Source organism: Sitophilus oryzae, unplaced genomic scaffold, assembly GCF_002938485.1.
Source record: "Sitophilus oryzae breed Bouriz unplaced genomic scaffold, Soryzae_2.0 scaffold_1430_pilon_pilon, whole genome shotgun sequence".
Classification (NCBI taxonomy): Eukaryota; Metazoa; Arthropoda; class Insecta; order Coleoptera; family Curculionidae; genus Sitophilus; species Sitophilus oryzae.
The window spans coordinates 75,270-99,245 of NW_022146094.1; the positions used below are offsets into that span (position 1 = coordinate 75,270).

Genomic DNA, 23,976 nt, shown 5'->3' on the forward strand with positions numbered 1-23,976 from the left:
GAATGTTACGGTTGAGTTCCCAAGGAAGGAACTGCTGACTCTGGACGCTTGGGTTGGCTGGGTCCGCTATGTGTGCTGCTCCCATAAGGATCTGTACTGAACCATCACATAATTCATGTAAATTGTATTTTCTGTCATTTTTTGGATATCGCTTGACGATATTCTTCCCTGACTCATTGAACAGACTTTACTCTAAAGGGAAAATTAAAGGCAGTTGAAAAAGTGTCAAGTATACGATCTTGCCTTTGTGAACAGTACAAAAATTTATACTGCATATATTACAAATGATGTCAGATGTATTGGATTTTTTTAATGGAAGATAACATTTGAGGTCATCCGCATTTCAATAAATCCTCAAGGCATTGACAGTAGAGTTTTGCTTTGAGAAAAAACTGTACGTGTGTGTAAGACCATTTGCTGAAATAATAAATAAATAAATAACGCTTTATTGTGCAAAAAGCCAAAATAGCTTCATCGACAAAGCATTTACAAAACAAACAAAATCATAAAAAAATACACAAATAATAAAAAATATACAATACAAATCATACAATTCAAAGAAATTTAAGTCATTAAAATTACAAATAGAACACACATGGACAATTGCAGAACACAAAAAAAGGCGTATCAATAAAATTTTACAATAGGAAAATTGTAAATGGATATTATAATTTTAAGAGTTATAAAATATTAAATACTCGCTTTTGATCAGTGTGTGAGATGATCAAAATTTTAAAATTCAAAATTGTTCATGATGAAGCATCAACAAAAAAGTTGTTTACCGCATATAGGGCTCTCCCCAGTAAGTACGATTTCAGAGCTTTATGAAATACGGAAAAGAATGAAAGCGACTTGATATTCAAAGGTAGATGATTGTACATTTTTTTGGCATTGTACAGTATTGATCATTTAACTAGTTCTGAGCTCGGAGTTGGCAGATAAAGATCGTGCTCCGCATTCCTAAGTGGATAATTGTGAAATAACCTTTCGGGAATAGCAGATAATATGTGTTTGCGGATTAAGCAAACGGATTCAAAAATGAATAAAGAAGGAAGAGTCAGTATTTTGAAATTTTTCAAGAAATTCTGGCAGTGAGTTCTACTGTTCAGTCCCGATAAATATCGAACTGCTCTCTTTTGAAGTTTGAAAATACGATCAAATTTTCTTGCGCAGCAAGTACCCCAGAATGGAAGGGCATAACGAAGATGTGACTCAAAAAAGGGCATAATAGGCTATTCTAGACGTTGATAAGTTAGGAACTGATCTTAGCGCAAAACAGGCAGCGCTTAGTTTCTTTGATAAAGCTTCGATGTAGTATTAATTAATGAATATTTATTAACATTATTTTTCTAACGAATTTTTTATTTTTACAGAACTTTGAAATGTATACGCATCAGGATCCACATCCAACTGTTTATCACCTTCATTCTAAACAACATAATGTGGATCGTTTGGTACCAAATAGTCATTAAAGATGTAAAATTAACATTCATGAATCCGGTAAGTATCTATATAACCTTCTCTACACTACTCGCAAAGTTCCTCGATGATATAATACTGTTGACTGAAAAAATAAGAAAATGCGCAACTTTATACGTTTCAAGCGTTGGTTGCAGAAATAGTAGAGGCACCACCGTACAGCATTTGAGACGTAATGGGAAATCAAATCAGTCTACTCACGAATTTGCCTATTAGGTTTTTTTTTTCATAACAAAGGGCCGTCCTCTGCCGGAAACACTGCGACCTGTGAGGCCTATTGTGTTTGTCTCCCTTCTATATCTGCACCCATTCTCCTATCCCTGTGCCCTGCACTAGCTTATGCAGGTCCTTGATAGGATGGGATCATAGTTCCTCCGGTTCTAGCCTAGCTTTCCCAAATAAAAAGTGTCGCTTGCGATCCAGAGCCTCGCAATGACATATTATGTGCTCCGCTGTTTCAGGATCTTTATCGCAGAGTCTGCAGCAAAGACTTCCTTGATACAGGTTGCGCTTGTTCAGATAACACTTGACAGCTATATGTCCTGTCAAGAGGCCTGTTGTAATCCGCACTATATTCCTGCTAAGCATTTGCGGTTTTAGAGCTAGGTCCTTGGATAAAAGTCTTGCTGTGCCTCTGTCTGTTTCTCCAGTGGACATTGTGCTTTTCCCTGATCCAGAGTTTTAGTGCACTACGGGCCATAATTTGGGTATTCCCAGTACTGGCTCTGGACCAAGATAGGATGCTGATGATCCCTGCCTAGCTAGCTCATCGGCTTTTTCATTGCCTTGAATGCCGCTGTGGCCCGGCACCCTGAATAATTTAATTCTGTTCCTTCATGCCAGAGCTCCCAGTTCACCCAGGCATTCCCAGACGAGTCTCGACTATACCTTTGGGTACATAAGCGCCCCAAGTGCCGCCTAACTGTCTGATATTATCTGAATAAGCTCTTCTATTGTGTTCTGGAATACGGTTGAGTAGGAAAGGATAAGCTTGCCCTTGGTCTTTCCCCAAATACTCCAGCTCCTGTTCCTTCAGCGGTCTTTGATCCGTCTGTATACCAGGTTAGTCCATCCTGAAGGAATGTTATATCTGTCCACATTCCTCGATCCATTTTGTTCACCTCGAATGGCTTGTGGTAGTGATAAAGAGGGGTCATTTGGTCCGATCTCATTTGGAGTAAAGGTCCTCCGATAGAATCTTCCATCTTTAAGTGTCCTGTTTCTGTTCTATTTCCCGGAGACAAGACACTTTGTTGTCGATAGAGTCCCATTCTTGCCTCCGCCTGCATCACTATGTGAAGAGGCGGAAGGTCCAGAAGCGCCTCCATTGATGCAGTGGGCGTTGATTTCATTGCCCCTGTTATGCTCAGACAAGCAAGTCTTTGCACCTTACTAAGGCTGAGCATTGCATTGAGTAACATATGCACCAAGGATGCATATGTTACTGAAGGCCTCACCACTCCAGTGTACAGCCAGTGCACCATCTGTGGTCTGAGGCCCCAGATTTTTCCATGAAGTCGTCTGACTACCGCTAGTGTAGTCACCGCCCTCCTTGTGACATTTTCCAAATGTCGGTTCCAGGTCAGTTTGGTATCCAGCATGATTCCTAGATACTTGACCTCCCCCGAGAGAGGAATCTCATCACCGCAGAGTCTTAGAGGTCCTAGTCCCTCCAAAATGCTTCGTTTGGTGAAGGGGATTATTATTATGCCTATTAGGTTGCCTATCTTCCCAATTTTTTCAATCAACGATAATAGATAACTCTGGAAGTTAACTTGATTTTCTAAAGTTGTGTATTCTCAAAATATTGAACCATGTGCCTCCTCCCACACTACATAGTAACCTATAGTGTTATTATTTCAAAAATTATGAAATTACGTGTGTATCTGTACTTTTCTGTAATTACTGATATTAATGCTTAACTTTTATGGCTTTATCAGCTGAATTATTGAAAATAATTTTATGAAAACGCCTAAAAGCACAATCAAATTTAATATTACCGTGTTAAAGCATTTTACGACATGACCTTTCAGCTGTCAACTACGCAATTCAATTTTAGGAAGTATATAAAATGAAAATTTAGTATGTGACATGTGTAGCATATAAAGTGACACTTCCTTTTAGTTGTTAGAAAAAACAAGAAAGGCGAATACAGTTCTCTAAAAAATAAATTAAATTATATGTGTGCTGACATTTCTTCAAAATTGATTGACAAACGATTGTCGCTCTCCATAGCTTTTGATAATTTCGGAGCGGTTCGGCTTTTTCCGGAATTATGTCGCCAAATATTGTTTATTCAAATTTATGAGGGCAGTTTATATTTTGAAAGATTTTATAATTTTTGGAGAATCTGACTTTGCCAAGAGAAAATGATTTCTATTATTGTTTGGCGGTTGTTCTTAGCAACCACTATAGCAGCGCCCTACAACGTATGCGCTCCAAAACAATTATATGTTTTGGCTGCAAGCCGAACATTCCAATCCAACTTACCGTTGTTACTAGACTCATCCTATATAATTTATGTATTAAATCCACTAAGAACATTCTCTTCTGTGATATATATCTTCCAGAAAAATACCCACACATCTGATAAAGGATAAACGACCCTTTTACGAGAATATTCTTCAAGGGAAATGCTATTTCTGCTTTGTCTTGAATCAGTCTTTATTGGAATACCTAATTTATGGCTGTGCTTATCTCTCGGACCATACTGTCGGGCTGACTGCTGATTTAAGACAGGGTGAAAGGCCATAATGCGGCAAACAAGGAGTTACGGCCATGTTAACGTTAAATTTTTGTAGCTACAGACTTTAAAAATGGAGCTGTTAATCTTTTTTTAATGAGGGGGTGGTAAAAAACCTTTTATAGAGATCATATAGACGAACTCTAAACAGTGTGGAAGTCGAATTGTTACCCACTAAAAAAGTCCACCTCCGAAGAGTCAGCTCCTCACCCGGAACCGCCGCATGGCATTACTTCGGGTTCGTACGTGATCTTGGGGTTTATATCTTATTTATGTTATTTTAGTATAGAAAATACTTCTGGCCGCACTTATATGGGACCCGTCTTTGAAAAAACGACATGCTCGATGCAGCACGAGTTCAATAACCTGCCTAATCAACTTGTCAACACGTAAGTCGATAGTTTAGCCGGCGTTGATCATCGAATAGAGCAAGGACGTTCGTTATTCCCTCATTTCTATATAAAAAAAAATTAATAATTTTTAACTTTTAATTTTTATTGTGAAAATTGGTGAAAAGTAATTTTTTTGTACGGCGAATTTAAATTTATGGGCCATAAGTTCGCATATTGGTTAAACCTAGGAATACCCAGGTAATAGTCCGAAATATGCAAAAGTAGAAGTGAGTTTAGGTTAGATTAGAATTAGGTTTTAGTTGGTTTTGCATTAATAAAAATATAGACCTAATCTAAACTTAAGCTAAACTGACCCACTTTTGTACATTTTGGGCTCCTGGCACTCGTTACTCATAGGCGTGTTTCTGGGGTTGGACTATACTACCGGTTAAAATACTTACGCTTATTTCTCGGACACCCTGTATACTACCTTTCAAAGCGCGTGTTTTCAAAGAGCGTGTCAAATTATTTTACCTTATCTTCATGTGAAAAGTTCATTCATTCAGAACACGTTTCTGCTTATAAAAACTAAAAGTAAAGTAAGTTTGAAGGTTCCTTACTTTATTTTTCCAAGCGTTTCTTCCATTTTCTTTGACATTATCGTCCATACTTTTCAACTGGAAATTAAATTGAATTTTTTTGTTTGCTTTACGTTTGCTTTCGTTTTAAAAAATAGAAACTTTCAATTAAATTCCAGTTAATGTTTCTTTATATTAGATTTTCTTTTGATAAAACAACCATTCATTTGTACTTGAAGTAATGTTATGTCGCAATATACAGGGTGAGTGTTAAATAAGTGCAACTATTTCCAGGGCTGGTAGATCTCGATAAAAGAAACATAGTTTCTCTCCTTTTTATCGAGAATATCCTAAAATAACCGAGAATCCATCGAATCCAATCGAATAAGGTGGTTAACAAGCTAAACAACATTTAGGTTATAGAGAAATTACTAGTTTCATATTAATTGCAAATTCTCATAGAAAGTAAGGAACTCTAATTAAACTTGGATAAAATCGACGTAAAAGAAGGCCCTATTGACAGCTGTTAATTTCTCTTAAAACTAGTAGAAATGTAAATTGTTCCATCCTTTTGCGTAACTGGAAAGTTTCGCTAATCAAACAGTTTGCGGCTTGATTAAGGAGGGAAACGTTGTAGACAGATCGGCTTTAGGAATTTGTACCTCTGTTAAGCCTTTATCTATTAACAGTATATAAATAACTGGGGAATAGAGATAGAAAATTTAGCCTGATCGGTTTCATTGGGATTTGCACAGTTTCATGACTTTATTATTAAATGTTTACTTTTAATTTAATTTTTTTCCATAGCAACTGTTAAAATTGCTAAATTATTTTAAACTAAAACTAATTTTTTTTAAACATAGAAGCACAGAATATATATTCTGTGCTAGAAGGAATGACCCCATATTATCCTAACCCAAATAAGTCGCCGAATTAGTATTCCGTCCAATCAAAACATTAGAGTAATTTCCGCAATTTCCCAAACCCGCCAAATTAGAGAAATTAATGAGGGACGAAATTAATTAAAGAACAAGACGGCCCGAAAAAAACGGGTCTAATTAAAAAATACGCCGGGAGAATAAAAATCAGTTTTTTGGCGTTAGCCTCGTGTTGATCCTTATTGTTCCCCATTGTTTACCCCCAAAATTGCTATAAATTCAGCCACCCTTTCACGGAGAAGAGGGCAAGTTAAATATTTAAACAATATTTTTCGAAAAAATATGTTTTTCTTTTGTTACGATTCAATATTACTTCCTTTTTTACTTACGATGTTTGTTTTTTTTGCTGGATTTGTTTTTATTCAATAAAAAGTCTTTATTTATTTAGAGCAACAGGAGAACATATTACTGAGTAATCCATTATAAATGAATTTAAAGAAATAATTGAAAGTACTTGAATCATTTATTAAAATGTTATGCAATTATATCTAAAATATACGGAAAGGAATTTAAAGAATTTTTTTATATATAGCTTTGATAATCTGTAATAAACATTTTTTTGTTAAAATGGATATGGTAAACAATGTTTATCGTTCAGACCCAATATTATTACAATACGAAAATGCTCCTCCCCATCGCACTTTAGCGGTTCGCGAATTTTGTATGGAAGAGGGTATAAGGAAAACTGGGTGGCCACCGATGTCTCCAGATATGAATGTGATCGAGCATGCTTGGGACATGCTAAAACGCCATATTGCCAAAAGGAATGATCCCACCGTATCTTAAATGAATTGAAAATTGCTCCGCGCGAAGCATTGGAACCCATTCCTCAATATCTTCTGGACAACTTGCATTGAGGCTCGAGGAGGCAATACAGATTATTAGTTGTGAGAAATAATTAAAATTGTTTGATGATAGGTCTTCTTCTAGGTCTCTTAATTTCCCGTGGATACCATGCTGTAATTTTTGTGGTCCATCTATTGTCCGTCCTTCTTGCCAGGAGTCCTGCCTATTGCCACTTGAATGATTTGACTCTGTTGATGACATCTATTACCTGGGTCTTTTGTCGTATCCACTCTATTTTTTACGGTCTTTTTTGGATATTGCCAGCATATTTCCTTCCATTTAGCGTTGTCCGTTTTAAATGTCTAGGTTTGGCATGCATAGCTAATTTCTTCTTTAGATAAAGTAGCATTATAGATTTGAATATGATTTTGAGTTTCTTCTATAAGTACTCCATGCTAACTTAATGCTTCTGTTGATTTCTGGTAGTAGAGACCCCGAGCTGTATATTCGTTGTCCCAAATATATATTCTTCTACTATTTCCAGTGTTGTGTTATTTAATAGAATACTTTTTATGTCTAACTAGTTCGTTGTACATTACTTTAGTTTTTGCTAATTTCATTTTAAAAGTTAGTTTATTACTAGCTGTATTTAGTTTGTTAAATTATAAGATATTTATTACTTCTTTTTTAATTTCAGTTCTGGTGTCAAGCTCTCCATATCGTCAAAGAGTACTCCATGGTGGCAAACTACATGTGGATGTTCTGTGAAGCCTTGCATCTCCATTTAGCTCTGGTGGTTGTCTTCGTGAGGGAGGAGATAACCATTAAATGGTTCCACGCCATAGGTTGGGGCTTGACTTTTATCATAGTGCTGATACACAGTATGGTTAGAGTGTACGTGACAAGAGACACCCACAGGTAAGTTAAGCTGAATTATTAGCATATTACTTTTCTTGTACATAACTTGGAAGACTCCATCCGTAACTCGGAATCGGAAACTTCAAGTGCCCATCCACATACAGTTCACGGGCAGTCCAGAACTGTCGATTTGTATATTGTCAATTAAAATTAGAGATGGGCAAAAGTAACCGGTTTTTTGAATAACCGGTATTTTCCTCTAAAATAACCGGTTATTTAAAGGTAGTTTTTTTTCATCAGTTAACCTAATAACCTTGCATTACGTTCAATAACCTATAGCCGGTTATTTTTTAAAAAATCGTACTTGTTTAAAACAAGTAACAATTAAATATTAGCTGTTTGAATCGTAAATTTCGAAGAAGCGAACGGCACGGATCTTCCAGATATTACGACGATAACGGGAGATCCCGCTCCCACTCCCAAAACGAAAATATATGACATCAAACATCAAATGTCAAAATTAAATCAGGCATCAGGCGAACCCTGATGATAATAATCAAAACAACGGCCGAATGGCCCTGACAGGTCAGGCCGTAAAACAAAGTACTAATGCCATAGACTACTACTAGCCACCAGCTAGCCAAGTGATACGAACCTAACTTCAAATAGATTCTCTAAATTCTATATTTAAATTTTAACCGATGGATTTTCAACGGTTCTTCAAAAGTTTTCCATGGTTTCGCCCAGTTTCACCCACGTTTCGCCGTAAATATATTTTATTTGTAGTTTGAAGTCTCTCTTGAAGCTTAGACTAAAGAATACAAAATTGAAGTTCAAGTAATGAATGAAGATAATATTTCATTAACTATTCATTCAGTCTCCTTATTTTTCTTTGGTATTTGATTAAAATAACTTGGTTGTAGATTGTAGAACTTGTGAGTTGTGTGGTTTATTTGAACGTTAAGTAATTACTAGTTTTAATATCATATCCATGTCTACTCAAAAAGTGAGGTTAGCATTTTTATTTAAATTCATTTTGTACATATACATACTTACATTGCTACAATCTCTATTTAATCATGCGATTTAACTAAGTTTATTATCTAAATTTGAAGTAACCTATGGAGTGTAGAGGTAAGTAAACCTATAGGAAAACTAAATATTTAGTTTTGCTAGGTTAGGTTATTTGAATAACCGGTTAATTTGTGTCGGTTAATTTTGTCAAGTTGTTATTTTTGAAAGATAATTCCGGTTAACCTATAACCGGTTTTTTACCAATAACCGCCCATCTCTAATTAAAATTTCTCCATACACATGCAGGTTGTCGACAGGTCTGAATCTTCAGATTACTTATATCTCACGGCTGACTGAAGTGTATGGCGAAAAATCGACAGTTCAAATCGTACGTTCCCATCTTTTGGTAAGTTGGAAGTTTTGTACTGTCAAGATGAGTGATTTAAGTAATATTGTTTTTTATCTCCTGAAACATATTTGGAAACCGCTGTTTTAATGAATACCCACACCAGAGATCTCACACAGCGGAATTTGATTTGACAGCACAACAAATTAACTACAATACGATAGGACTTTTATTTAAAATATTTAAAATATTGAAGAGAACACTTACCGCTCTAATGAAACTAAAGCTTCACTGAATAACTCAATCACACAGACGTTATTAAAGTGCCAAAGTAACCTACTAACATGGCGGACATTTAAGCCCTAATATTTTATTCATGATTCATTAATATAATGTAGTGTGTTCGTTGTATTAATAACATTGTTCATTGTCACAATGTACAACTCATTAATCAATGATTTAGTACATTAATGTAATGAATATGTGTTTATTAAAGTTTTAGCACTAAAATAAAGAACGCGTTCATTATATTAATGAAATTCTTACATTAATTTAATAACCAGATTTTCATTAACTGATGAAATTAGATTCATAGTATTAATAAATCGGACATTGATCTATGATTAACAAATCATTATATTAATGAAAAAAATCATTGTCCCAATGAAACAACAGTTAATAATCAATGTTCATTAATATTATGAACAATATTTTTTTCAGTGCCGAGACGAGGAACTCTCGTGTCATAAACTTTGGTACTACTTACTGATATCGGAGATAGAGAATTAATCTCTGTGGACCCGTCTCAGATACTGGCTTTTGTCAAAGCTCTGAGACTGTATGATGAGTTATAATTCAAGAAAAGAGGACACAATAGATCTGTAAGGCCGCAGTGATTAACCTGCTTTTATTTTAATGGATATAGACTTCAAATCAGTATCTATCAAAGTCAAAATCAGACTACCAGTCAAAAGTTCAATAAACCTAATATTTTGTTCTTCAAAAAAGTTCTCTATTTTTAAAATTAGTTCCACAACAAGACTAAACTTAAATCTAAAAAAAGTAGATACTAATACCAGACCAAGCTACGAAAATTTAATAAGAAAATTCTTATGTAGTAAACAACTTATTCAAACGAAGTTCCTTTGACAATATTGATTAAATCAAACAGGCAGGACGGCGGCTTGTAAACTAAACGAAACGCCTTTGAAAAATTTTTCATTCTAACGAACGAGTCTTTCTATTATGATCGGCGAAGAATTTCGTATCAAATAAATTCTATGAGATCGTTGCCATTTGTCGGTTCGTGAAGGAATTTATCTCCTTTGGAGAGTCGGATTGTTTGCATAGCGTCTGGGAGGGTTTTTTTTAGAAAGAAGGAGCGAAATCCTGTTTGATTGCTATATTTGCTAATGGGAATATATCATTCCATGTCTTTTTCTTTGACAAAAGTGACAAATTTATCTTCTTTCTTAGCGTATGTTTAAAAAAAACAGGTACACAATAATAAAATTGGATAAAACCTACAGGATAAAATAAATAAAACGATTTTGAATGATTGTTTGAACTAGCAATTTTAAATTCTTCTGAGTTTTTAACAAAAAACTAGGATAAAATAAGAATTTGAATTGTGGGCGATGCTTGTTCAAACAGATCACGTTGCGAGCTTATTACGTTTTCGATTGAGTTGCAGTTTCCTCATCTGTCGGTTTTCCAAAGCGCACAAAGTGTTAGAAAATGTAGTAAATTACGAAAAAAGGCAGAAAATAACTCGATTTTGAATAACCTAGCTAGAAATGTCGATGAAGATCGAATGAAAATAAATTAAAGAGAAAAGACTCAGTTTGAAAGGGCATTTTGTAATCAATAGAATATTTAATACCTTGTTTATATTTCTGAAATAAGAAAAAATAAGATTTATTTTTCATATCAACATAGGTCCGATTCTGCTTTGTTTCGTAGCTACAGGGTGTTAAAATCTTAAATTTTTTTCGATTTATTATAATTTTCTTCCAAGTACTTAGCGTTTCGAATGAAATTTCGAGGGTAAAAATTACTATAAATACGACATATTTTAAAGCTAAAAAAGTGTCGCCATATTTACCAGGGACGTGCGTATGAGTTATCACTGGAATATTTTAAAAAAAGCATGTAAGCCACTGACCTTTTTCTCTCTTGTTAGCGTAATAGTGTAAGTAGTTTAATGCCGATCAAAAGTTGCCTCTTGATATTTTATTGATTTCGGTCTCCTTGATGAGATAAACGCAATTTTATTAATTTGCTTTTTTTTATCTTCCCCTTCCCCTTCCCCTTCCCCTTCCCCTTCCCCTTCCTTCCCCTTCCTTCCCTTCCCCCCTTCCCCTTCCCCTTCCCCTTCCCCTTCCTTCCCCTTCCCCTTCCCCTTTCCTCCCCTTCCCCTTCCCTTCCCCTTCCCCTTCCCCTTCCCTTCCTTCCCCTTCCCTTCCTTCCCCTTCCCCTTCCCTTCCCCCCCTTCCTTCCCCTTCCCCTTCCCCTTCCCTTCCCCTTCCCTTCCCTTCCCTCCCCTTCCTTCCCCTTCCCCTTCCCCTTCCCTAATAAAATTTTTATAATGAATGTACCCTGATTTTAATACAAAAAAAATAAATATTGTTGTTATATGAATAGAATTAGTTATCACATTTTGAAGGCCAGGATCGTTAGTCCTGATTCCCAAAGCAAGCAACCATTTTGCATATTTATAACTTTACCTCATTTCCAGCAGGATCTGGATCAAGTAAATGATAATGAAGAACAGGACAGTTTACGGAAGTTTTTTTTATGAGAAATACCTCTTTGTTCCATTAAAATCACTTGTCTGTTTTGATTGTTACATTCCTGAAAGCTGGAAACTTAAAAAACTATCTTTACTTCCTTTTTTTAGTCTAACTTTTTCTTATATATTTCTTAGTTATTTTAGAATACTTCGAAGAAAATTGCATCCAAAAATGAAACATTTTGATTTTACGTGCCTATAAAATCTAGGCCAAGGTAAAGTCAAATACAGAAGTTATTACGTTTGTTGTTTATCTTTTTGCAGTTTATTTTACGATGGTAGATAAATTTATATTGAAGTTTGTTTATATTAAATCTGGTGTATGCCAGCAAACCAGGAACTCTGTAATATCGTCGACGTTTCTTGATCCGCCAATAACTTTTATAGCGGTATCGATTTTCGAACTAAATCTTTTTAGTGTTTTCTTTCAGAAAAATAATTCTAGCTAGATAATATTTATAATATTTGTTGATCACATTTTTTTGCAATATCTTGTACGGTTTTAATCTTTTTGTGAAATCTGTACCTGTGTGGATGTTGTAACACGATCTTCATATCAAAGTGAGCTCTATCTTTTATACGTGTCTATGAAAAAAAGGCTCATTCACTAATAAAAATAATACGTAATACGAATCCATTTATTATCATGTTTAATTAATTCAGCAGTTAATAAAAAACCGAGTACGAATATCAATCATTCGGCATGCCAGATGCTGGTTTCAATATTTCAATAAAAAAATTGGATGGAAATGTATATGTGTGGTTTCTATAACGTCTATTTATTTATTTAACTAATCCGGTGATTATAATAAAAAAATAGTTATTAAAAACGTGGTGATATACATATACTGTGTGATAGATTAAGTTGGTATCGCAGGTATTTAGTGTTTTAATAAGATTATTACATTTTGTCGTTAATTTTATTTTTTTTACCAAATTTTTGATAGTTTTAAGGAAAAAATGTTTACTTTTTTTTATTTGTGTGGTTTTATTTATATCGACAATCTTTCAAGAAAAATATCTACAAACATTTTTGATTTGGCCATAGGTATTGAAATGCATGAGAAAAGTTTTGTATTGTTTTTTAAACAGAATAGCAACATAGAAGTCTTCAAATTTGAGTGCTAAAATAAACATTTTCAAGTTATAGTTGTTTTTTTTATTGAAAATGTAAATGGGGAGTAAGAATTTAGTTCTATCTATGAAATTTGGAATGTAATACCATCTTAAGCTTGATTTTATCCGATTATTATACCATATTACTTTTATTGGTTGAACTTAACGACTTCGGTTGGATAGGAAATTATGCAGATTTTAAATTTATTGCATTCTCATACCTCCGTTCATCGGATATACGATTTGTTTGTGATTGGTGTCATTTTATATTTTCATTTCCATAACGATTTCGCTGTTTTACTTATAGTATAAGAGCTAGCAACGTTTTCGAGAGAGAATTGCTATACTCTCGTGAACAGAGTGCGAGTCTGGCTGCCGGTAGACGTTGCGTTTACTATTGCGCATCATATCTGTATTCAACATCTGTCCACTACCGCGCATCACAAATTCGCCCTGTATTTAAGGTAGTGATGTGTCGGTATTTGAGTAACGCAATTTTGGAGCGGTATTTTTTGTAATGTCGTGTCGCGCTCCACAACGAATCAGGAACCTGGTACTGAAGAACGACGATTATAATGACGACAAAATTATAAATTATTAATAATTTGCAAATAAAGTATTTATAATCGCACTTGAAGTTAGCTCGAACCGTAATAACCGCATAGCGACGTGTTTAGCTCCAGCCGTCGCGATTTCGTCGGTCGCCAACAGTAGTATCTGGAACTGGTATGTCCGTAGAGCCGCGCGATCTCGATCGGGACGTGTTCGCTCCAGCCGTCGCGCTCCTAGAGTTGTAGTTCCCTGTCGCGAACAGAAGTAACTGCTGTAACTAGGCATCGACGCTCGACCTCGGCGGCGACCTACCTCGCTCCAGCCGTCGCGCTCCTAGAGTTTTAGTTTTCTGTCGCGAACAGAAGTAACTGCTGTAACTGATTATCGACGCTCGACCTCGGTGGCCACGTACTTCGTTCCAGCAGTCGCTGGAGCTCTTCTAGGGTTTCGGTTTTGCCTGTCGCGATTTGGTCGGTTACTATTGGCCTTGGTGCTCCCGTCGCTACGTTACTTTCGAAATAACGATTTTTGGTATGTACTAGGCATAGCATAAAATAGTGTTGTTTGAAAGATGAAACGCAAAAGCAAATAAAATAAAATAAAAATATTTTATTTGCTTTTATACATTTATATAAGTTTTATTGTTTATATCTATTTTTAAGGTTAGGTTATACTAATAAACAATTCTTTTGACAGTAGTTTGGACTTTGTTCTTCATTTTAACATTAAATATATTATATTGCAATACACATAAATATGAACCGTTCATTTTATTTAAACGAAAATTGTTAAAGAAAAAAAATAACAAGGAATGTCACTGATTTTCTAAAAATGAGATAGATTGGCTATACACAATTATAAACTCGATATTTGGAAAATGAGTGGCGGATAAAAGTTACATTAATCTACAAATATAGATAAGTTAGATATATTTTCAGCGAGGACCGCAACAGTTTGGAAGTGGGAACCTCGGTTACAAAATCGCGGTATTTAGTCGCGGTATTTTTCTGGAACGGTCGCTATTGTAACGCGACTCACGTGGAACCGGTATTCCCATCACTAATTTAAGGAACTAAGGAGGCTAGGACAAACCTATGTCTAGCATAGTCGAAGCAGATTTTAATGCTCTTTCAAACTATATTAGTGTTTCCTATGCCTATCTGGCTCAGATTTTGAATAAAAACCGATTTTTCAATAAATTGGCAATCAAGATGGCTGGTGTCACCATGGCAATTTGCTAGTGACAGTTAGTAGCGATTTTCAAAATCGACATTAGTTTATGGACTTTATTTAAATTTATAACAGTTTACTTTTATTTAATTGGCCTACAATAATTGTTTAATAAGCAAGTATTTATTATTTTATTAAGAAAATTAAAGAAGTAGATTTATATTACGATGACTTGTAGATATATTGGATTTTCTATAAAAGAACCAATTAAGGCAAATTCATTTTCTTCACTTCCAACGACTTGTTTCTGCCTAATAGGTTTTTGCTTGTCAATAGGAACGCTTGTCAAGAAAATTCCTATTTGGATATCTTTGAGCATAAACCTTTCTGGCCAACAAGCAATTGTCCTCAAATAATAAAATCACTAGTAACATATCCATTCCTTCCGCTAGCAGAAACTGCTTTATTTTTCTTGATAAAATAATAAATATTTACCCTTATTGTAGGTAAATTAAATAAAAAATAACCTGGTTATAAATTTAAATAAAGTCCATAAACTGATGTCGATTTTGAAAATAGCTACTAATTGTCACTAGAAAATTGCCATGACGACACCAGCCATCTTGATTACAATTTTATTCAAAATCTGAGCCAGATAGGTATAGGAAACCCTAATATAGTTTGAAAGAGCATTTCAATCTGCTTCGACTTATTTAAAAAAAATACATAGTGTTGCATTTCAAATAACAAAGTTTTTATGTAAAATAAATATTTAAAATAGACCAGCAATTTTTGATGCCCCTGTATACATTTAAAGACGCAATAAATTTTTTTAGGAAAGCTTATTTTTCTGGCTTGAAAGTCAGCACAAGAATTAATTCTGAGAAGTAATGTACAGGGTGTTGACAACCTTTTTAAATATAGCATGCATATTTAAATATCTTTAAATATCTGAAAAACCAAAGCTTTTAAACATATTGAACCCTTATAATAAATGCCTTATTTTATGTCCAAGAATCCAAAAATGCAATAAAATACCGGGTGTTCCATAAGAAAAAAAATATAACTTTGGTATGGATCTTAGTTCTGAGACACCCTGTAGGTACATTTGAAAATAATTTTAAAATGTGCACATTACTTTCCCACGTATACCCATAAAATATTTTGTTTCTACATCTTTCCGTTTTCGTATAATCGACCTAGGCGAATGAGGTGCGCTACCCTGTATTTTAGATGGTCAAGATCGTATACGGTATTTCTAAAAAAAGAAAATGTATCTTGTTTAATATATCATTTCGGGGATATTTAATCTTCTTTTATACCTGTCGCCTCTGATTATAGTTTTTCCAAAGAAATTCCTGCGACTTTAACGTTAACATCTTTCCACCCTTTTTCATATCTCTTCTCTTGTTTTTCTTTCAGGAAATTAGCAGAGTTTTAGGGCCTATTTTCATTTAAGAATTTCCCCCTTTTATTCTTCGGAATAATATCGCAAGTAAATAAAGGGAAAGGCTTCTTGAGTCCTCTCGCCAGATCCGACAATCCTACTTTTGAATTATTAAATGCAATATTGTTACGATCGGGAAAGAACAATATTGATAGAATTAATGCTTATTTTAATCAGTTGTTTAAGAGAATATTGAATAGGTATTTTGTATTTAACGTCTTATTTGTTATTATAATTAAATATTTGTGTTCTGATTCTAAATAATTCGATACAATGAAATTATTTGTGAGAATATTATTTGTTGATTGTAGATTATTGTAAATTATTATTGCGTGTCCTTTTTTTGAGTTATAACTCATCGTACAGTCTCAGGGCTTTGACAAAAGCCAGTATCTGAAACGGTTTTACAGAGGTTAGTTCTCCATCTCCGATATCAGTCGTACCAAAGTTTATTTTAGGCACGAATGGGTGTCGTCTCGGCGCACTCAGTGATGTGGTATTTCCCCATTTTTCCTCACAAGATATGCATTGAATTTGAAATTGTTGGGTATAAAGTTTTTAATTTTTTTTAATTTTAAATTCAACTCTGCTTCTGTTAAAAAAATTAACTGCAAATTAATATTATTCTATTTTATTTCAGTTGTTGGTTGAACGAGAGTACGTTTGCCACATGGTTTCTTACCGTACCCATTGTGATAACTCTGGCTCTATCAATGCGTAAGTAAAACTTTTACAAGATGTTTATACAGAGTGATCAACAATTAAAATAGTTTACAATATTAGAGAATTTTTTTTAATTTTTTTGACTTCATTTTGACCAAACCATACACATGATTTAAATTATTTTGTTTAATTTTGTGATTATGCATAAATGTTATGATATAATTAACTTTAACAATGTTGCTTTAAAACCTATTAACAATGTAGTTGCTGTAACGCATCTCTAAATATCTTCTTCAGTATTTGCATCGCTGTAGGAAGGTAAACATTCAAAATATAATATAACTAGTTATAATTACCATAAAATCACATAGTTGAGGTTGATATACTGTTTACCCTGTAGGTTTTAGCTTGTTACAATTTTGCTGGTTATTAAAATTGATAGTTTATGAAAACAAAGTATGTATTATTCAAGGTATTCAGATCTTTCCCTTTAATTGCAGGATCTAAGCATCTAAATTATACAAGGAAATCAGAAAGTTCTTAATGAAAATACAGTATTTGCAATTGCCAAGACGTTATAATAATTATTACATACTACTACTGACATTACTTACAGTGTTTTATCATTACTAGAAAAATAAATAGAGAGTTTCCGAATTATTAAAACCATTATTATAACCAACTTATTTTCCAAGTTTTACACTTTGGTGCCAGATTGACTGTACTTAATTGCATTGCAAATATTTTTGCATTTTTTTCCATTTCATGTTTTTAATGGGATTTAAAATATTCTCCTAAAATAATACACAAAATTAAAATAATTTCAATATAATTATATAATCTCTACTCAATCTGATTTGCTGATACGGTTCAGAACAATGAAATATTTAGTATACGAGACAAAGTTCCATATCCTGGTATTTTTAAAAATAACCTATAATTAAACTTTTAATCGCTTTTGTTTGTCAAAATCGAATTTGATTTGTTGCGTGGCTTCGCCTGGGGAATATCCTTTTTGGAATAAAAAGAACATCGCGATTTATTCGTTCCCAAAATCCCAAAATTCGTTCTATTTATGTCAGTCAACTTCAAATTGAGTTTGTCAACGATTAAACAAATGTTAAATTTGTAAATTTCACGGTTAAAATAAAATTAATAACCTCAACTCGGCTATATATTTTGAATTTACCTTTGAATAAAATTATTAAGGAAGGAACAATAAATTGACAATAAATCGCAAAAATGTTTCGATTGATAATTTGTTTTAGCAAAATTAAAAAAAAATAAACAAAATACAAGAAGCAAAAAATTAAATCTTTACAAAAAAACTCATTGGCATGCTTCTATTCAACCTGTGTCTTTTTTCTTATTGTTACAGTGTTTCTAATCAACATTCTGCGAGTTATTCTGACGATAATGCACCCCAACTCACCGAACCCTGCACCCATCGGTATCAAGCGAGCCTTAAGGGCAGCCCTTATTTTGACCCCTTTATTTGGACTGCAGTTCATCTTGTTACCGGTGGTGCCAGATAAGGACAATCCCTTGTACTACACCTACGTGTACACTGGAGTAGTCATCATACCATATCAGGTAAACATTTTGTATGACAATTTTTACTTATATTCGATACCAATCAAACTTTAAGTTACGTCATCGAGAACGCGATTTTTAAATTTATTGTTGCCAACCACGGATATATTGGGTAATAATTCTACGCAGTGACGTCATATTGGATTAGCTACACTTGGTTGACTATCGTTCTAGTACTGTATACGCAAATTAACAGTGAAAGGGAAGTCGTGTGTAGCTGGCTTAAGCAGCTTGTACACAAATTCCATGCGGCAAATCGTACGATATTGCCACTGATTTTGACAAGGAAGCGTTTAATTATAAGCTACAGTACGTCTGCCCGTTCTGTAGCTACGGGGTAACCGTGAGAGGGGAAACGATATTCTCTCGATGTTTTTCGTAAAAAATTAGACGACGCGTCCCATCAATAAAAATTCGACAAATTTGCAAGTAGCCAATAAAATGAGTGGGCGGAGCGATTTGCGGTGACGTACTCGTCAAGTCGACGTATAAAATATATTGCTGTTTATTTAAATGTTTTTTGTCCGCATTCCTTTCATAGACACAGATTCAGCAGATGTACTGTAAGTTGTTCAAGAATTAAAAAGAAGAGATAGTGATAAAATTCATTCTTCATAAAAAAATTGTTATTTGCTAAAATTGTTAGCCTCATTTATACTTGTCCAAATTTTCATACCGTTTTAGAGAACATTTAAAAAGAGTGTGAAAATATAAAAGAATTTTTTCCAAGTCTTGTGGTCAAAACACGTTTATATTTTGCTGTTTAATGGTTAAAGGTTCCAACCCTCAACTGTAAGCCTCATTTATACTTGTCACTACAAAGTAATCTACAAAATAAAATAGTTACTTTTTGTAAACACTTCTGCGTTAAACCTAAACGGACGCTGCTTGTGTTTACAAAAAATAACTATTTTATTTTGTAGATTTTCTTGCAGTGCAGTGGCGAAATACCCATAAAGGATTTTTTTGGAGAGATGAATCCGCTACATAGGTATAGACATTTTTTACGTTTCTATAATTTCGTTAAGAAGAGTATAATGCGTTTATAATGTACTGAACAAAGAGAGGACAGTAAACACGTTGCCAAACGTATGAAATAAACCAAGAAACTGTGCACGCGGAAGGGGATATAGCAGATTTGTCGCAGTTGACCGGTCGACCCAATCAACACCTCTGTCAGTACTTAAAGTTCTAGGGAAAGGTGTACGTCATGCGTTCAGCTTCACGATTTAATTACGTCTCGTGATACTTAATTTGTTTATTTATTAACGAATCGTTGTAATTTTTCCTATAGCTTGAATTTTTTTAAGTGTAAGCTAGAAACACTTGCATTTTTGGTAAAAATAAGTGGAATTGAGTGGGTGTTCGATAGTGGTCGCGCTATTAGAACTCGAAAAATCGATATCTCGAAATCTATTAGAAATAATAGATTGTAGTTTTTCAAGAACTTTGTTAATATTTCTGCTGTATTTTCTTTGTAGACAGTATGTGAAAATCTTTATCAATAAAAAAATTACACGATTGCTGAAAATTGCTATGCTCTAAAAGTAAATGGATGGATTGTTTACAATTTTTGAATGGAAAAAACAACCTTATCGAATTTTTCTTATGTAAACATATTGTAAAATATCCGATCTTGAAAATAAAAAAAAGTTTTAATATCTAAAGTGGTTCTTGAGTTATGGCCTGTTATGTGTTAAAAAGTTGAGTCTTAAATTATCGAGATTACTGTCGTTTTCTCGTTATAAAAAAAATGACACCCTAACGATATCCTTATAATTCCATTTCAGATGCTCAGAAACATGTCTAATGATTTTATCTAGTTATCTCTTGAAAAAAAAGCCTTTTCAAAATAAGCGGTTTGCTATCGTGATTTTACTTTACTTGATAGGGAAAGGCGTATCGGCAACGCCGCAACAGCACATTTCTCTCACTCCGACTTAATAAGATCCCGATGCGATTTACTTCCACACATGTTAATGTCGACCCAAAAGTAACAGTTGCCAGCACGGTATGTCAGATAACACACTAGTACTATAAAACATGTTTTTTTTAATTTTCATGTTTTTTTTAATTTTCTCTAAAACGGTATGGAAATTTGGAAAAGCATAACGAGGTTAACCATTTTAGAACAAGTGTTTGTGAAAATTATATTTTTCTCAAAATTTCAATAACAAAAAAGTTTTTCCTGTTGTAAAGACAATCCGGGGACATACTGTATATAAAAACTGAGTTTCTGTATATTTCATCACAAAAGAATTGGATAAATAATAAATGGCTGAGGTTTATAGAAGCGATATATAAAGAAATATATATGTTAAAAGATAATGGAGATGGAGAGGCTGAAATCCTTTTTTTCTAGTCTAGTCAGAGATCTAAAACCCATTTACATAAAAAATAGATTTGGGTTAGTTTCCATTACCGGGGATCGTGGGAAATGGAACGTTTAGTATTGCTATCGAGGTGTGGGGATTTACATTAGACGTTTAATTTGGATTTGGGCTACAGAATTGAGATACAGAAGATAGTACAGGAGATAGTTGGAATGAAATGAAAAAGAAAAAATAGGAAAATAAATGAAAATAAAATTCAACTAGTGTTATGGTAAAATCCTCGTTAAATTTTCACCAAAGGTTCCGTATACAGACTATATTTTTTGTGAATTTCAAATCTCAGCGTGCGATCTAATAATATGCATAATACTAGTCGTAGTTATTATAAATAAATCAACTTTTACAAACTACTTTCTAATGCTCTACATGTTCGAAAGGGTGACCACCGTCCCTATTGCACAATTTTATTTTTCATTTAATTTTATTTATAGCTTTTTGAACTTTCTTCTTAAACTTCAGAATGCATTTTAAACTCTTTATTGTAAATGTTGAGATGTATTGATTTCACTTTTACAAATGACTTCATATAATAAAAGTAAAAAATACAGATCCATATTTAAAAAATATAAGTTGACCTCTGTATCTCACAAATTATCAGCTAATTTGAAAATCTAAAAATTCAGAATGTGTAATTAGTTTTTTGATTTTGTAAAAAGTAGCGACAGGAACGAATAAAATTGATTTTCAGAAAAAAACTTTTTTTCCAAAAAACTCAGCAATCAAAAATAAATAAATATAACGCGCCCGGTATAGATTTACATTAATGTGTGTGCAAGTAGATTTGTAGAAATACGCTCGAGATCAAAGTAATTAGGGGAAAATTTTCAGATATGGGCTTAAAACCCACATTAACCTAATAAATTATCTACAAGCATATTAATGTATCCTGTCGTATCCAATTAGATCGAGAACATGGATTATGAACAGGAATATATAATATACATATGTTTACCGTACTCCTGCATCGACAACATGTACGAATATATGGCGCTCTCAAGGTTTCTCCCTAAACTAGATTTCATCAGAAACATGTAAACATAATAGATAATATATCTGTCTTTTGTTTATGATGATTTTAGGCATAATTTTGTAGTCTCGTCGAAAGCAATTAGGGGGTGACAAGGTGACATGAAGGGAAATATGAGGAGACATTCTTAATTAAATTGGTGAGAATCTTAGAAAAACCTGAGATTTAAAAAAATAACCTGCTATAAATTTAAATAAAGTCCATAAACTAATGTCGATTTTGAAAATAGTTACTAAGTGTCACTAGACAATTTGCCATGACGACACCAGCCATTTTGATTAAAATTTCATTGAAAAATCGCTTTTTATTCAAAATCTGAGCCAGATAGGTATAGGAAACCCTAATATAGTTTGAAAGAGCATTTAAAGCTGCTTCGACTTATTTAAAAAAAATCATAGTGTTGCATTTGAAATAACGAAGATTTTATGTAAAATAAATATTTAAAACAGACCAGCAATTTTTGATACCCCTATATACATTTAAGTGTTAACAAACTTTTTTTTATTATAGCAAATTTTTTATTAAATATCTCAAAAACCAAAGCTTTTAAACATATTAAACCCTTATAATAAATGTCTTATTTTATGCTCAAGAATCCAAAAATGAAATAAAATACCGGGTGTTCCATAAGAAAAAGTATAACTTTGGTATGTATCTTAGTTCTGACACATCCTGTACACTTCAAAATAATTTTAAATTATGCACATTGCCCTCCCACATATACCCATAAAATATTTTGTTTCTACTATCTTTCCGTTTTTGTATAATCAACAGAGGCGAATGAGGTGCGCCATCCTGTATGCGTTAAAATTAAATTTTGATTAACTACACGATGAACGTAATAATCCTGCAGTCCTGGATCTTAGACTAATAGTTTTTGACAGCAAAAAGAACCAATGCTGTAAGTTACATTCCAGGAGTATAAAATGAACTCCTTGGAACGTTGGCTTGGAAATATTACTTGCTGCACTTGACACACTGCAGCGCAAGGGTTTCCGTTCCACTTATAAATAGCGGGGAAAATCGAATTTGCAGTCGATATAAATTCCATTCCGGGACCACGACGTCTGGTCTGTGCCAGAACCGAAATTTCGATGCAAATGAGCACGGACGTTTCGCCCCTAATTACGCAGCCCGATAGCTATCAGAAATTTCGAATTACAAATTGCATAGGCCACGTCAACGCTATGTTTCAAAACGTTTCATGTGACAGAAGGGACAAAAAATGACGTGATTGTGAATTGGGCTTTTCGTCGTTTAGATTTATGATGTATGTCACTAGCATTGTAGTACCAAACAGTTAAAAAATGACCGACAAAAATTTTGGAATAAATACGGATTTTTTTTTGGGGGGGGGGGTAACAAATTATACCCAATACGTTCATTATAGTCTAAGATTAATTTGCAGTATTATTACGCTTATAGTATCAATCATCATCATCATCATCAAGCAGCCTCCTTTCACGTCTATGGTTGAACATAGGCCTCCTCCAAACGTCTCCAGTTCTCGCGGTTTTTAGCTGTTGCAATCCAGTTAGTTGTTATTCGTTTCAGGTCGTCGCACAGTGTTTTGAAGTATAGGGGAAATGGACAAAAATGGAAAACTCGATTTTCACTGCCAGAAAATGTATTTTCTTACGATAACATAATATTTTATATTTTAAAGTAATTTTTATGATATAAAAATAAACTAAAAATATTGTTGGCAAACAAAAAATAATTATAATCCTCCTGCAGCCCAAAGGGTAATTATTTCTCATCTATATCTAGGTATATTAATATATAAAATCTTTAAGTGACTGACATACTGATTAATCACGATCCTGCTCAAACCACTCAACGCAAGAAGCTCAATTTTGGCACACATGTTGATTCTAGGGTGTAGAGGTTCGATAAGAAGGGATTTTTCGAAATACCAGTTCCAAGAGGGTGAAACCACCTCTCAAATATTACAATATTTTGGCAAACAAATTAATTCTAGGGTGTACAAATATGATAAGAAAATTTTTCGAAATGCAGCCCAAAGGGTAATTATTTCTCATCTATATCTATATTAATATATAAAATCCATAAGTGACTGACATACTGATTAATCACGATCCTGCTCCATGATACAGGGTGTTTCGAAAAATCTGGTCATTGATTGATCA

The 23,976-nt window shown here is 33.7% G+C and overlaps 1 protein-coding gene across 1 annotated transcript in view; it reads left to right on the plus strand.

Annotated features, from left to right (window-relative positions):
- The window catches only part of LOC115876245 (calcitonin gene-related peptide type 1 receptor-like), a 95,278-nt gene that overhangs the window by 55,727 nt on the left and 15,575 nt on the right, over positions 1-23,976 (plus strand). Inside the window, exons 5-8 of the mRNA XM_030891949.1 lie at positions 1,374-1,500; positions 7,554-7,774; positions 16,791-16,867; positions 18,192-18,406. Of these exons, the coding sequence (XP_030747809.1) occupies positions 1,374-1,500; positions 7,554-7,774; positions 16,791-16,867; positions 18,192-18,406 (640 nt within the window). The remainder of the gene's footprint in view (positions 1-1,373; positions 1,501-7,553; positions 7,775-16,790; positions 16,868-18,191; positions 18,407-23,976) is intronic.